Raw genomic sequence first — 16,796 nt, 5'->3', positions numbered from 1 at the left:
TGAAGTATGGTTCATTAAGTAAAGAGTACACATTGAATAGTCTTCATAGTTACCATTTAGGCATAAACAATATCGATATACTTAGCAAACCTAAAATTGTGGAAGAGATCAGAAGGTTTCTGAAAATAAAATTGGAATTAATACATCTCAGTGTACATTGACAAAGGTTAAGATAGCTCACTAAGGTCAGAGTATGTCAAAAGCTGACACTGAGTATTTCCCTCACCTTAAAGTGAGTGCATGACAACATTTTGGAGTAATGGATCTTTCACAAAGACTCAAGTCCATAAATCATATCCCTTGTGGTAAGGTTGACCCAGAAGATTTTGCTCATTTCAATTATGTAAAGTTGCCCTAGTGTTCTACACTGTTAGCAGAATATTCTTTTTGGGTGGGGGTTTTGGGATTGGTGCTCTGTAGAGTATGGATAATTGAAATTTCTTAGGAAGTTTTGATAGTGTATGTATTTATCTGAAATTTTATGGCTATTTGCTTATTCTCAGACTTGCCAATATGGGGAATGTCCTAATTTATTACACTTGTCCACTTAGCATTAAACAGCTTCTTTGCATGCTGCTGTTTGTGCTATACTGATGATCTGTGGTGTTGAACATTTTTCCTACTTGTTCCTTCATGTTACTCTGGCCCCCATCTCACCCCTTCCTCTGCCTGTCATTCTTTTTGTGCTATTCCTTTGTTTTTTGTAAATAGTGTTCTTCTATTTGAAGTTCTGATTGTTATTATAAATTCAGCAAAATGATGTACTGTGCATTTAGCTGGTGTAGTGCAATCTTGGTGAAATCATTTATATACCTATTTATTTACTTATTTATTACTCAGGGTCTTGTGATTGATAAGGCATGCTCTACACCACTTGAGCACGTCTGGTAGATGCAGCCCTTTATTAATTATATTATCACGTTTTCTCTCCCCCTTTATGAAACCAAGTATGTTTAAAAATATTGTTAGTAATTTTCTGAATGTGTAAATGCCTTTTCTAAGTAAGCTAAATGCCTTTCAAATAAAGATGTGCTGCTTTCAGACAGGGCCAGCATATTGTTGTGTTCTCCACTATTTTCTTCAACCCATGTACAACTGTTCTTACTAATTTTTCATATTATAAGTATGATGACCTACTCCATAGTTCACTTTCAATGATCTTAAGCAAAGATTTTCCTTGAATACCATTAGTGAGGAAGAAAATACAGAATTTTTGTTCATTTCTTAATTTCCTAACACTGTTTTGTTTTTTTGTGATCTATGTTCTTAGCTTCTAGTCTAGAGAAGTTTCAACAGTTTACAAAATACAGATATAGGTAACACATTCTGTGAATTTTAAAATGTTTAAAATATTTTCTTTCTCTTCTGGGTGCATACATTCATTCACTTTCTTTTTTATTTTTCCTTTTATTCATATGTGCATACAAGGTGTGGGTCATTTATCCTCCCTTCTCCCTATCCCCTTCCCCCTGCCCCCTTCCACCTGCCCCCTTAATTCACTTTCATGTTGATTCTTTGTTCTTGTCCTCTGTTGAGTACCTATAGTGATGGTTTCTTTGAACCTCTTGTATCTTCATCTTCATAATTTCCATATAATCCTTTGGTGATTCCTAAGTCTGTACTGATATTAACTTCTGTGTACATAGTATTTCCACTTTGCTGTTTCTTCAACATGCTTGCCTACAATCCTTTGATTCTCCTTTAGACTGTCCCAAGAAAGGCTTTGTGAAATGAGTCCATTGCCTATGATTTTTCAGCAATCAATATTATCATTCTGAAAATAGAATTTTGGACCCAAGGGCCAAGCTCCTTAGACTCCTCATTCTGGTTCCAGCTAATTACCTTTCAATTTCAATGAAAGAAGCAGGGAAAGGAGAATCATTACACAGATAGGGATATGCTGTGGGATGAAGCAGTGTAAGCACTGAGCTCATGCTCATCATATGCAGGGTACAGACATGAAATTGGCAAAGATTTTAAAGGCAAAAAACAGGGGACAGGGGCCAAAGATATGCATAGTTAAAGGGTTCCAGTCACATGTGTGGTCTAGTTGTTATCACTCAGCTATAGTTTTGGGAGAAGTTCAGAAGTTGTTATCCAGAGGATGGTCCTTCCAAAGGAGAGTCTACTGTTGGGGGTAGATTTTGTTTTAAGTCATGAAGAAAATATCTATCTTCTCCTTCCTAGATTCCAAGGGGGTTGCAAGGTGACTGCCAAGAATGGCTCAGAGAACAGACTGATTGTGAATGGAGAGATGCCATGTTTTTTCATGATGTTAATTTATGTACTGAGAATGGAGTCCATGCTTTTTACAAAAGCAGTCTGAGGAAGTTCCACAATGCTTTTTGACTGACAATCCACATTTCCCTGTCTCCTCATATTTTTTATTATTTGTTCCTTGTGTGTGAACCGTGGATATGATATTATCTTCATGCACAGATTTTCCATTTTCCTGGCCTGGAACCACAATTTTCCTGAGATCAAAGAAAAATTGTTCCCATGGTAAAAAGCATGTGACATTCTCTCAGCATATGCCAGGCTCCATTTCCCAGTTGAAGACCAAGGGTCCATTCTGAAAAGCAGGCTCTGCTTAACTATAATGAGTCCCCAGGCTGGACTGGGTAGGCACCATGGAGGAGGCCTAAACTGCTGAGTGATGTTACTGGGTTCAATATTTGGTTTTTGCACTCTCCCTGGTAGGAACTTCTTCTGTTTCTTAGATCTCAAGGAGTGGGTTCTGGATCCCTAGCCAGTGAGAAGTGCTTGGGAAGTGGTGAATCACAGGCTGGTCTAAGGAAGACCCTCTGCTTACTACAGGAAATGCCTTTCAGTCTCTGCCATTTTGGTGTTATAGCTACAGTTTCTCTTCTACTTAATAATTGGGCTTACTTATTAGTATGTTCTTCATTTGTTTTTTTTTTTTGCATAAGTGGGGATTGAAGTCAGGGTGTACTCCTTGAGTCACTCTGCCATCCCTTTTTTGTGAAGTGTTTTGTTAAGACATGGTCTCACAAACCATTTGCCTGGTCTGGCTTCAAAACATGATCCTCCTGATCTCTTCCTCCTAAGTAGCTAGGATTACAGGTGTGAGCTACTGGCATCCTGCTTGTTCTTGCTTTCTTGACTGATAATGGGTAGATTGAGGGAATAGGTGTGAGAAATCCTTGTCCATATAGACAAGTTACTGATAGCAACAACTGTGACCACACCTGGCTTTTTGTCCTATTCTATTGAAGTCTCACTTGCCCTGTCCTACAAATAGATCCTTCTGTGAAATCAGTGGCTATATGTTTAGATGTTGACCGTATTCTTAGCAGACACTTAGCCCCATTTGCACGTGAAAGTAATAGAGTTCTTTTGGAAAAGCCAGGTGCAGGTTCTGCTTAAATACAATGCGTCCCCACACTAGGGAACCTAGTGTCCAGTGAGGAGGCCTGGTCTCCTAAGGTATGTATCTGGAATCACTTACTGGCCCTGCCACTTTCCCAGGTGGGGTATCACTTCTGTCACAGAGATCTAAGGTGACAGGGCCCAGGTTCAATAGCCAGTGAAAATTGCTGGAGGGAAGAACTGTATAGGCTGACCAACCCAAATCTGGTGGGAGGAACGACCACCGTCTAATCCTTGGAAAATGACTTTCTGGTTCCAATCATTTTCTGAGTCACTAAGATTTCTTTTCATATGGACACTGTGGCACTCAATCTCAGTCCCATTATGTGTGTGCTCAGCTAGGTTGGAGGGCAGAACCCCAATCACCATAGAAGGCCATAGTAGTGTTTGTGACCAGGGTCCTCTCAGGAGGATGAGGATGTTGGACCTGCTTGAAGCAGTGGTAGAGACCTTGTCCTCTGCAGAACAGAGCTGGAATCTGATGCCTTTAGTTGCCTGGTGTGCCTTGTACCCCTCCATCCTAAGTATAGGGTGTGGATGTGCAAAGATAAGCAGAACCCTGTCATCATGTGCTTTACCTCTGAGTTACCGCATCTATCCTGGAGCCCTTAATTCTCTCCCCAAGTAAGGTGATGGTGGGAGGTAGTAGGTTCCCAGCTGAGAAGCCATCATCCTGGGTGTTCCCACTCCTTCTTAACTTCTTGGGGTAAAATTGAAGGTCCTGAATTGTGGAAGCAGGGTTTTGAATACACAACCAGATCCTCGACATGTGCTACTTAGGGTTTTACTACATCCCTAAATTTACAGAGAGCTCACATTGCACAACTCACTGCAATGGTGGTGCACTTGTACTTTGGTTTCAAATGGGAGGGTTGAGATTGGAAACTTATCAAAGGTTGATGAACATAATTAATGTTCTCTTTGGCCTTTGTCTATACAGCATTTTCTAAAAATGAAATGAAAAATGAGGCAAAATATGAACTTAGGGTCTCAGTGGCAGGACAACTCCAACAACAGTGTGTGCCGGTGTCTCAAGGAAAGTCAAACAAGGGCTGTTTTTTCAAGAGTAGTAAAGAGGACCAAAAAGTAGTAAAAAGAAGCCTAGAGATAATGGGTAAAAGAGGGCCTCAAATTAGGTTGTATACCAGAGATCATTAGCTTTGAAATTGTGTTTCATGTAATAATAAAGGAGGGGTTGATACAGTGCCTTACCCTGAGGATGAGTCAGAGATTGCCTGGAAAGAGTAGAGAATTTCATTAGGATACTTTCTATAGTTAAGATACTTTTTCAGATGATCAAGTGAGATGATGAATTAGAAGTGGAACATGGAAGAATCAAAAGTGTGTGCTTCACTTGTTTGGTATCTAAGAATAATGGGAACATGAAGGATGGTGGGGTGGTGGTCTTAACCACTAGTGTTACCAAGATTACTTTGCTTGAGTAAGTTTTCAGTTGTTTGCATTTTCATTCATAGAATTTGTCTAGTCACAATGTAATTTGTGACAATTGTGGAAACTGAGATGGACCATGGTAAAGTCAGAGACCTTTAGGATCTCCAGCTAAAAGAAAAGTGATATTCATTTGAGGTTATTTTGTTTGGTGATACATTTAAAAACCTGTGTTCTTCATCCATGGTTCCGGCACAGAATTACTAAAACTCTTACAATGTCTTGACCAATAGTAACAACTTTGGAGTTACCCTTTGCCCCTTAAGGGGTAACTAAATAAATGCTAGTGAAGTGATAAATGGTACCATCTCAGATAAACAAGGGTCCCTCAAACCATGACTTCAGCCTCTGAAGTAGTTAGCATGACAAGTGTGAGCCACCAGGGTCTATAAAGTTCTTCCTTCTGTATTGTGTATTGTAATCATCTTTTACCTTGGAAATTGAAGTATCCATTGTTGGAAAGTTATTGATTAATTGGTTTGAAGTAGTGAAATAACACTAGGAGAAAACCAATAGAAATAATACAGGTAATCCTATTTTTATAGGTTTATTAAAACTTTAATTTCTTTTGTTTATTTCATTTTTGTTAGTATCATTTTGTTTAGATTAGTCTTTTCCAGTGCTCTCAATAGAACCTGGGGCCTTGCTCATCTCAGAAATTGACCTACCACCATGCTATTCATTTATTTTCTCAAGGATTCACTTATTGTCATATTTCAATGTTTTTTGTGAAGTGCAAATATTTCATGAGCCCCAATCTCCAAAAATAACCAGAGCAAAAAGACTGGAAGTGTAGTTCAATTAGTAGAGAATCTGCTTTGCAAACATAAAACCCTGAACGCAAACACTTGTCCAACCAAAAAATAAAAAGGAAGGAGAAAAATGCAGAAAATGATAATAGATAACTCAACATGCTTATCAACCTACTGGATGCAATTGTTACAGAATTCATTAATCAACACCAAACAAAAATATTTTAAATGAATCCAGTGAATTTTTCCCAAAGACTCACCACATTCTAAGTGATCAAATGAGTTAAATATTGTAAAACTATATAATTCAACAAAGTCTGGTGTTCCTTGAGACGGTGTGTTACCAGTTTGAAGCTGCACAGTACTTGAAGTCAGGTGAGCCACAGGTAAATGCCGGCATGTGTTCTTTCCTTTCTTAAGATGTAACTGTTGCTACCATGGTCCTGTTTGCTCTTCAGTGTTTTGATTTTGACATGTATAGTTATTCTGGATTTACACTTCTCTCTGAACACAAGAAAAATAACTGTGAGGTTAAGAGTCAAATATAGTCACATTTTGGTAGTCTCATAGAGACTGAGTTTCTGCATTTGACATTTTACTTTAGTGGAAACTTAAAATGACTGAATTGAGATGTTCTCTCATAAATATCAGTGTAGACGCCTAGAGTTTACTCACTACAAGATTAGAGTAAAAGAACATGATGTACTCCCAGAGTTACATCCTCAGGTTTCTGTGCTGATCAATGGAAACTTTTGCCTTGCAGGGCTCATTTTCAGCACTGAATGTGTTCTTCACCCTTGAAGATTTTATGAAATTATTGCACTATGTGGGTTGTCCCAAAATTAAGGAATGCAGATGGCACACTTGCTAGGGAAAAAAGATGTTTGGTTTCCAAGAAAGGGAAAGAACTTGGGAGATAACAGCTGATGACAGGTGGCTAAATCAACTTTCACTGCTGGTAGATTATTCCCTGTGATAATTCTGTTCTGAGGGTGACAGTAAAGAGAGCTTTTCTGCTGAATCAGGCTCAGGGTGGGTAAGGGTGAGCATGACAGCAGGAAGATCAAAAAACTTTAAAATGTTTGCTTCATAAGCATTTTCTTTGCACTCTTTTGTACAAACTGAGAAAATCCTTTTTCCATCTTATCCGTTAAACCATGTTCTTATTTTGACCCTTTTTATTAGACCTGTCCTGTATAAACACCTTCTGGGTGTTGTCTTTGAGTGAACTTCATAAATTCAATTATGTGTGATGTTGAACTAAACTGTTTTCACTTTTGTTTCTGTGGTCATGATTTTGAGGTCTTTTCTAGATGTCTTCTCCAGGATGTAAAAAATAGTTCTGATTAATATTCATAATATGTCCAGTGGGTATTAGAAACAATTTCAGGACTCTATTTCATAATTAGGATTTGAGAAATGTCAGTGGAGATTGCGTCAGTTGCCACTCCATTTAAGACTGGAAAAGAAGTCCACAGAATGAGAAATGGTGTTGAAAATGACCTGTATGTTGATGTCCTCAAGTTCAGAATATCAGTTAAAAGATGCTGAGGGGGAAGGAAGGAATATATTAAGAACTACCCACACTATGGCCAACTCATGAGTTGATGAGGCTACAAGATTAAAGTTGTTTAAGGCAGTTAAGGAGGCCCATATCCTATCAAATGGCTCTGTTACTTTTAGGCCTGACTCCAGGCAGCACTTAGTGTGGGATGAATATCATGGAACTGTATGATTCACATCATGGCAGGGAGCAAAAGAGCAGAAGCAGAGAAACCAAGGACCCAATGAACTTCCTTGAAAGCCTACCTACAAAGATCTGGAGACTCCTGCTGACTCATACCTCTTACATCTTTCAACACCTTCCAGTAGTCTCAAGCAAGAGACAAAATTCCTCACATATTGGCCTTCTGTGAATGCTGCTCCTAACCATATTAGGTAGGAAGGAATGGAGAGAGGTTTGTGAATTATGCATTGATTAAATTTAATAAGAAATTTTGATTGTGTATGGATTTGTCATCAGAACTTTTATTGATGTTTGCTTATTGTGTTCTTTGCTAGTACTTGAAATGTTATAAATTGTTAAACTTGACATTTTAGTACTAACCAGCTTCTTTGTATGCTGTCACTTGCATGGTACTGATGACTTGTTGAGGTTTTTTCCTACTTATTTCCTCATGTTACTTAAAATTGGACCTCAATCTTTCCCTCATACCTCAGCTCACCTCTCCTGCCCTGCCTGTTGTCCTTCTTTAGCTGTTTCATTGTTGTATATACTGATGCTCTATTTTTCATTTGGAGTGCATTGCTCATAATGTAAGAAAAATGATCATTTCTATCAAACTATATGTCATCCTCTTAGATTACTTAAAATTCCTCAGTTTGGAATCTTAGGTGACATACACTGTTTAAAGAGTTCCTGTTTCTTCTTCCACATTCTTGTATAGCTCCATTACTAATGAAAATTGCCCGCCAAACCATATGCCCTAACTCATAACCCAAGTCTAATAGCCAACTGAGAGAGATTGTGAACTTTTGACCTGGACAAATACTAGGTGTGGAGCAGTTAGAACTGCATCAGGGATATAAGGAGAAGACAGTGTCAGCCATTTTTGCCTCAAACAGGCCACTTTCTTTTTCCAAATTCATCACAATCTGAAAACCTTCCAATGCTCTGGGACATGGTCCAAGGTTTCCCTATATCCAGGCCTCTGTTGATCTACACTCCAGTCTCTCCCTCTCTCTGTTCTCCTCCCAAACAAAAATCACCACCCCCCCACCCCAGGTATTTCTGTGTTCCATTTAAAACTGGATCCTCTGACTTCAACACATCTCTATGTTATCCTTTTTTCTTCCTTCATCTCACAAGGTTTAAAAAGTGTTAAATTGAAACCCTTCTATGTACATCTTTTTCAGTCATGATGGAGGTTACTTTTACTCCTCCTATTCTGCAGCATGCTCCTGTTTCCTCTCCAAGACTGGCCTTCTGAGTGAAGACAACAGAGACAGAAATGGACAAGGAGAAATGGAAAGAAAAGTCTGCTCAAGTCACATTGTCAGTTTTCTCATCTTCCTGAGGGACTAACATGGTCCCAGAACTGCAACCATAAAATGAAATGCAAATCTAAATGACATGTGGCTGATGACTGGAGGTAATTTTCTATCCTGACCTCCTGTTCTTCCACATAAAACTAAGCCTCTAAATGTGCCTAAACACTCTAGCAGTTTTTTTCCTTGAAGATTTGCCTTTTGAGATGGTATGTTTTCCCTTTATGGACCCATGGTGTTAGTGTCCTGTGCACATAGGCTAGAGGGACCAAACACAGAATTTCAGTTCTTTGCTTAAAAATGTCCCATGTATGTAAATGAAAATCACAAACTTCTATGTTACGGCATTAGTGAAAGGCAAAAGGAAAGGCTTCCTGAATTCTGCTATGGATACAATAAGGCATTTGTATTTTTTTCACAAGGCTTCTAACTGAAAATTAACTCCTCAGGAGTTAATTCATTCTATTTATTTTTTTCCATGCTTTCTCACACCAATTACAATGGAGACATAATCCTTTTTACCCAATCGCAGGGCCTCCACCAAATACCAATCATCAAATTTTGGTGAGTTTGCCCCTCCATTTTGGTGTCTCAAGAGGAGACTTTCATTAACCAAAATGTTTAATTGATAAAATTGTCAGAGTACACTCTTCACAGACAGTTTGGAGACAACAGGGGAAATTTGTCACAATCCAGATGCAGTCACATGCGGCAGACCTCACAGCAGTTACTAAAGCCATCTGGTTTTAAATAAGTGGTCTTACACAGGCCTACTTAGTATCCACGTCTTTACAGGCTTATATTGGTCAAGGCTTTCTACTTATGTAAAGACAAATTATTTTTGCTGCCTTGAAACCTGTCTTTTTAGTAGTCCATGCTTATGGAGTTATTTTCCCTTACACAGTCTTGTTGATCTGGAAGTATTCTCGCATTTTCTTATTCTGAATTTTACTTGATAAAGGTGTTTCTAGTTTTAGACTTAAAGAGCAAGTACTTATGACAGATTTAACTGCTTAAGTGGAACACCCTGCAGATAACAACTCTGGAAACTCTCCCAGAACAAGGGTTGAGTTGGTGACCAACCAAGTCACCCTGTTATTGGTACCATTTCATACACATGCCTTTGTCCCCTATCCCCAGTTCTGCAGTTTTCTTAAACCTATAAGCCAGTGTCTGTACCAAAATCCCTTGGTTTTTCCCTCTATTGCTGATGGCAATTGACCCATGTCCATTTAACTGCATGTCTCATTTTATCTCCCAAAGCCTGCATTCCTTCACACATGTTGCCACTCAAAACTTTGTCCAACTAATGCCTTTTTGATCTCAATGCTGCATTAGGTCAAGTAGATCAGGGTCATCCAGGATCATTCATGATGCCTCTAAGAGAATTGGTAAGGTGCTGCCAATCTCCTACAACAAACAATGGCCAGCTGGGAATTGTGGTCTCCCAGGGCTAAGTGGATGCCATACATCTTCCCTCTGCTGGGTCCCCTTATTTTTTCCCATTGGGACCATGCCTTCTTCTAGGCCTTTCCCACTTTGTTTCCCAGAGGCTCCAGCTTTTGACCACAATAAACCTTGTGCTGGCATAAGAGGTGACTCCACACCTATCCATTCCATGTCATTCTTTCATGTCTACCATATCCATTTTCCAATTTTTTAACATTGCTTTCATTATGTAATCTAAGTTCAAAGCTTCTGTGTTTTTCCTCCTGGCTAGAGAACTCTGGCTAACATTTACAAAATTCAGACACCTGTGACAGATTTTATAGTTTTCTTTGTCTTCTGGTGTATAATTTTAATCATTTTTCTCTTCATGCTGATATTTGGTCTTCTTTCATCAGTTCACAATTGAACAACTACAGTGTTGGCTTCATTGAACTTGTTTTACATATATCTTCATAATTTCTTTGTGTGTGTGTATGTGTGTGTGTGTGTGTGTGTGTGTGATACACAGGGCTTGAACTACGAGTGTATACCTTGAGTCACTCCAGCAGCCCTTTTTGTGTTCATGATCCATTTACCCTTCCTGGCTTTGAACCACAATCTCCCAATATCTACCTCTTGAGTAGCTGGAATTGGAGGCATGAGCCATTGATGCCTGACACATCTTCATAATTTCCATATAGTCCTTGTGATGACTGATAAGTCTTTATAGATAGTATCTTCTTCATACATTGTTTCACATTTTCCTTTTTCTACATCATAGTTCCCTACAACCTTTGATTCTATCTTAGACATTTTCCAGATGGTCTTTGCAAAATGGGTCCTCTGCCTGAGATTTTTCATAAGTCAACATTCTCCATTGAAGAGCCACATTTCCCTGTCTCTCCACATTTCTTGTGATTTCTTTTCATTGTTTGGAGAGAATGGGCATGGCAATCCTAGTGATAAAGGTATTGGGTGTGGATAGAGTTCTTGTTCAAGATCGAAGGGTGGCTGACTCAACAAGGTATAGATGCAAAGCCACAGGTCTTTATTAAAGAAAGAAAGAAAGCATAAAGATTGTACAGGGAGTGATTGGAGGAAAGCGATCCAGGCCATAGCAGGTGGGCTGCTTAAGGGTATTTATGCTAATTTTGGGCAGTTTGTGTGCTGTAAACTCAATGAGTCTTTTTGATAGCTGAATTTTTGCATGGGTGTTCTTGACAGGTAGGGTATAATAATAAATTTTCTTGGTGGATTTGGTCACAAAGATTTGGCCCTAAGGACATCCTTTAGAGGGGACTCCCTCCTACATTTCTATAGTTGTTTCTTAAAGATGTGTGTTGCTATGCCTGCCCTTGGGTGTTGTTTCAATGTGACTCCCTTCTCTATTCTGTATCACTTATGAAAGATGTTTGTGTTGTGATGCCCTCTTCTGGCTAGCATTTGATCTGTGCTTCTTTAGTCCCCACCTTAGCTGCCTATTCCAATGTAACTACTGTAAATAGATTGACACATATCACATGTGGTTCCCTGTATCTAATGTTGAGGAAATGATAGTAGAGAGCATTTGCCAGTTCCCCTTGAACTTTTGGTTGTAGAAATTTGCACAGTGGTGACATTGGGAAATCTAGTTTTCTTCAAGACAGACCTTGTGCAAAAACGTAAAATTTCAAAATGGTTAATTCCCCCACTGAAAATCCAGTATCAAAAGTAGGAAGGATTCTTCTGAATGTCATTGGGACATCCTGGTAGGGTTTATGTAGTGAAACTAAAAAATTTGTAGATTCTGCTAAAGCCAGTCCCATGGAGATTTTGGCTTTCACACTTGACTACTCTCTGTCTTCAGCTTTTCTTTACTGACACTTTAGATTTCTCACCTTTTTTCTTACAGATTTCTGGTGAAGGAAGTTATTGCTTCTCTGGAGACCTTCTTTTGCCTTCAATTCATACACAAGGCATTGTCAATTCATCTTAATTATTGGAGTCTGAAAGTGTTGATTTAAAGTTTCTTATCTTTTTTCTTCTGTGCACGGGGATGTATCCCACTATGTTCTTGTGTGCAGAATTCTGAAGAAGTGTGTAACTCAGTTTTGGTCATAATGAAGAACTTGTATTCCCCTCAATGACCCTACACATCATAAACAATGCAGACAGCACCTCAGAAATGCTATGAGCACTGCTGAGAGTCCTCCTGACTGCACATCTGCCCCTGGCAGTAAATTCTCACCAGGGATTCCCCATTCACCTCAGTATCGTACCCTGGACAGTCTATTTTCCCTACTGCCTTAAGATAATTGCTACCTGCACAGGTGGCCTAAACAGGTGTCTATGAACATTCAGTTATATACAAATATACCTTTAAGTGTCCTCATTTTTTATTGCTCTATTGGTATCAGTATACACTAGTTGTGAATATGATATTTGGAGGACAAATGAAATCTAACTCAGTATTAGAGGCCATGTTTTATTGTGCACAGTTATTCCTCTATTAATCATGTCAGAAAAGAATGGAGAAGTATGTGAGTTAAATGAACTTAAGTTGAGTATATATTCCTTCTGTTCCTCCTGAATAAAAGGAAATAGGTAATTCATTCCTATGAAACAAAATTTGAACCAAGCACATTTATGATGTCATATATTTTTAAGACATTAATAATTTCAAATAATAACACAAGTTATCCTTGTTTCTCATTTCCTCAGGGTTCCCTGAGTTCTGTATGCCTTTTTAAATGTTTTCACACTCTGCGTAAGAGAAAAGGCAAAACATAACCAAAATGACTTGTGCAAAAATCTTTTACTCCCATACAAGTTATTGGAGAATCCATGTAAAAAAGGCATCAACCCAGTTACAGAACAAAAATGATAGTATTCTCACCCTGTATTTCATAGGATAGTAAAGATGATGAAGTCATGGCTGCTGTGGTGAGTGCCTTGGCTAAGAAAGAGAAACTCTCTGATGAGGACTAATCAAGGAGTTAGGAAACCTGAGGGCTGAGAACCATGGCTTATCTGTTGATAAGGAATCACATGCTAGATTGTCAATACTAACAAAATGCCTGTGACATACAGCAGGGTATTTCTGACCTGAAACCCCTGGAGCCTACCAAAAATTAACAGCTTCAGTCTGATCATCCAAGGCTAAAGTCTCCCTCAACCCAGCATGTAGGACAAGTTGATGACATGAGGCAAACTTATGAGAGATTTTTTTTGTTTGTTTGTTTGTTTTTGCCATACTCTGATTTGAACTCAGTGTCCCATGCTTAGGCAGGTGCTCTACCAGTTGAGCCAATTCAGCAGCCCTATTTGTGTTCATAGTTTTCATGATAGGGCATCATGAACTAATTATCCAGTCTGGATTCAAACTGCAATGAGAGTGATATCTGCCTCCTGAGTACCTATTTTTAACCAGAAAAAAAGGCATGTTTGACTGAAATGCATGCAGAGCTCAATGAGGGGACAGAGAATAAAAGCAGCTCAGGGACTACTCAATACATCAACACTTGCTTTATGGGGGAGAAGAAATCTTTGGAGATAGTCTCCAGCAACATTGCTGGAGCCCACGGCTGCTTGCAGACTAGTGATCAAGATGGGAATGTAATGGGACAAGTTCCAGGAAGAAGGGAGTCCCAGGTAGAAGTCCCAGGAAAGTCACTGGACAGTAATATCCTCTATCAGCACTCTGACACTCCCAAGGTCATGGGGTCTTTCTATGAAGGTGGGTTGGAAATTTCTAGGAAATGGCTAAAGGTGAATGTTTGTTATCCTTTAGGGCTGGGAGTAGAGTTTTCAGTAAGGCACTGTGATGAGGAAGGGGCCATTCCTTGTGTGGCTGCCCTATGTTCACCCTAACAATTAGGATGATAGGCTTGAGCCAGCAGCATTTAAGTCACACTATGAGAGTTAATCACACATAAACTAATTTTCCAGGAACAACCATCCACATGTGCACAGGACACAGTAAAAGCTTGAGTTCTCAAGATCCTCAGTTCAATGTTCCCAGTGAAGTTTTCCCTGCATCCTGCTAGAGGGTGCACCTTTCATTTTCTTTTGATTTGCATCAGATAAACAAACCTTCCCTACTCTCATATCAGGCAGCAGCAGCGCTATCGTGTGTTCAGTCGCCCACTGCTTCCCAAATAAAGCTCTCTTATCCTATTTTCTTTTCTAGATGAATTCTTTTACCAGGAAGTGGCACCAAGAGTCCCCATCACTTTTCTTATATGCCTTTATCTTGGATAGAAGTGTGACTACATGTGCTGTTTGCTGATGACATTCCTCCATATTCCTGTAAGCAGTTTCTGTTAGCATTTTGTTTAAGCATTGTTCTTAAGAAAATAATTTGGCTACCTTTTCTATACTACTTGTGGTGTTTGCCTATCAATCTAAGAGTGTGGAATGTGTGCACCACTGACTGTTTACTCTGAGTTTTCCTGGTTCTCAAAGCAAGTAAGGCATAACAAAAGCTGTCTATCTTCTTATACAAGCTTTGATCACCTAGAAATGTTTCATCATGGGACTGGGAAGCCCTATGGAGTGATGCAGTGACCAGCATTGCAAGCCATGGCATCATTAACTCTCAAATTTTATGACTTTCAACACCTCACTTTCACAAATAATCATTTCCAACTGTTCATTCCCCCATCCCATATATCAGTGAACTTCCTTACTGCTGGTATAACTGGAAAGAGATTTCCTTTTTCCTTTGTGCATCTGACCACTTTTCCAGCCACCACATGGAGCTCTGTACTTAATGTTACTGAAGTCCTTCACCCTATAGCTAGACCAGCACTCCAGGTCAGCAGTCACTAAATCAGCACCTGACATTGCTGGACAATGCAGCAAAATTTCACTTCTAACTTGTTCTCCCACAATTGTACTTTATATCAGTGCCAAACAACATTTCTCCTATACAACTAGTTATGAAGACTTCAGATGTCCTCATACTCAATTTTCTGCATATTGGAACAGTGTTTGCTGTCATTCTTGATGTTCTTGTTTCTTTCCTCTCAGGTGCTATTGTTTGCCACATGGCAGAGTACTCTTTCTCCCTCAGTGTGTTATGACTTATCTGTTGATTTTTATTTTATAATTTTGTCTATTTTCTATGAAACTACAGTGACTGTTTTCTGATGTTCTTTTATCTAAGTGTGTCTTTTGTCAGTGTAAGATCCCCATTCTTAAGCTTTGTTTTTGTCTCTCCTGATTGCATTCTCTAATATGCAGATGGTTCTGTTGACTACTGTTTTCCATGCCTTCCATCATCACCCAGTGTGAAAGCTTGGGGTTCACCACATTCTTCCTGTATGCCTCAGAGATACTGGGGAAAGGCTCATGCCACTAGTCAGCCATCTTCACACTTATTAAGGGCTTTCATGTAATTACACATACAATTGATCTGCAATTTTCTACTTTGTAAGGATGCTGGCCAGTACTCAACATTCAGGGCCTTCTCATCATTGCCCGCTTTGAAAGAAAACACCTCACCACCTTACTTTTGCTATGCTTCAGAGGTATTAATAAGTCACTGATGCCACTAGTCTTGTCCACCAACTTCACATTTATTAATGACTTGTGTACATACTGATCCCGTCCTTCAATCTCACTGATGTGATCTCTGTTTTATGTATTATTGACATGATATGGTTTCATTTGTTTTCTTTGTCATTCTGTCTCTTAGTAATTTCTCTTTATAGTTATGACAAGGATCACATAAAATATAATATGGCTTTTCAATATTTATCAAACAAAATCTTACCTATATTTGACTATAAAGACAATTTAAATATATTTTATTCCCAGTCCATATTCAATATCATTCATGTGACACTCTACTTTTTCTGTATTTTATACCCATTTAAGAATATTATTTGTTATCTGTTTGTAATGCTTGTTTCTCACTGCAGGTAAAAAAATTTTTTTGTGGTACTGAGATTTGAACTCAGGGCCTCACATTTGCTCTGCAGGCTCCATGCCATTTGAGCCATTCCACTAGTCCTGTAGTTAAAAAATTTTTATCTTTTGTCTTACAGCATTTCTGTGTTCTGAATACAATTATATTTACCTTTCCCCAGTGGGATTAGTACTCACATATTCATGCCATTTCCAGGCACTTTGTTTGTTTATTTGTAAGAACTGTTGCCATTTTATTTAAGACTGACATAACAGTGATGTGCATTTTCAGTATTTTATGTGTGACCAGTACATCAAATGAAAGCAGTCCTAATATCATACTTCTGGTAACTGGAATGAAAAAACTGACTTTATGGTGTAGATTTTCAAACAGCTCTTTAGGCAATCTACCCATCTTCACCCAACCAAATTAAAATGTGACAACACAGGGGATGCGATTATTGCATATATAAAGAATTGGGTGGTACATGCCACCAATATTCTAAACAGGAATAAAGATGAATTAAAGCCAACCTTTTTCTAGCTCAGAGAAACAGACTGCTTTATCCAAGGCCCAAGAAAATGCCCATTCTAAGATTATACATAATCCATAGCATTGCACATTCACTTGGATGCATCTCACAGAAGAGAAGTCTCTCTGTTGACTTAGATGTAGGTAAGGATTTAACTTGGGAGTGTGCCATGTCCTGGTGCCCTTCCTTCAACACTGAAGTGATTTCTTCAGCACGTTAGTATTTGCCAGCAGGGAGATGTCCTCTCAAGTCAGTTAAATGTTATGACTTGAAGAAACTGCCAAAATCATAAGACCTTTTTTCCTGG

General features: G+C 38.8%; 1 protein-coding gene across 7 annotated transcripts in view; it reads left to right on the top strand.

Annotated features, from left to right (window-relative positions):
• Positions 1-16,796, top strand: part of LOC141416629 (uncharacterized) — a 61,163-nt gene that overhangs the window by 3,261 nt on the left and 41,106 nt on the right. Inside the window, exons 2-4 of one of the 7 annotated variants that reach the window (XM_074053727.1) lie at positions 7,342-7,529; positions 8,546-8,743; positions 14,236-14,354. The exons of 1 other annotated variant lie outside the window; for it this stretch is intronic. In XM_074053727.1, coding sequence (XP_073909828.1) covers positions 14,319-14,354 — 36 coding nt within the window. In that variant the 5' untranslated portion in view covers positions 7,342-7,529; positions 8,546-8,743; positions 14,236-14,318. Of the gene's footprint in view, positions 1-7,274; positions 7,530-8,507; positions 8,744-14,235; positions 14,355-16,796 lie in introns of all 7 variants that reach the window. 5 more of the 7 variants (XM_074053723.1, XM_074053724.1, XM_074053726.1 and 2 more) reach the window with 5 other exon arrangements.

This window comes from Castor canadensis, chromosome 14 (assembly GCF_047511655.1).
Source record: "Castor canadensis chromosome 14, mCasCan1.hap1v2, whole genome shotgun sequence".
In the NCBI taxonomy this organism is placed as follows: Eukaryota; Metazoa; Chordata; class Mammalia; order Rodentia; family Castoridae; genus Castor; species Castor canadensis.
This window is presented reverse-complemented; position numbering and strand designations above follow the sequence as displayed.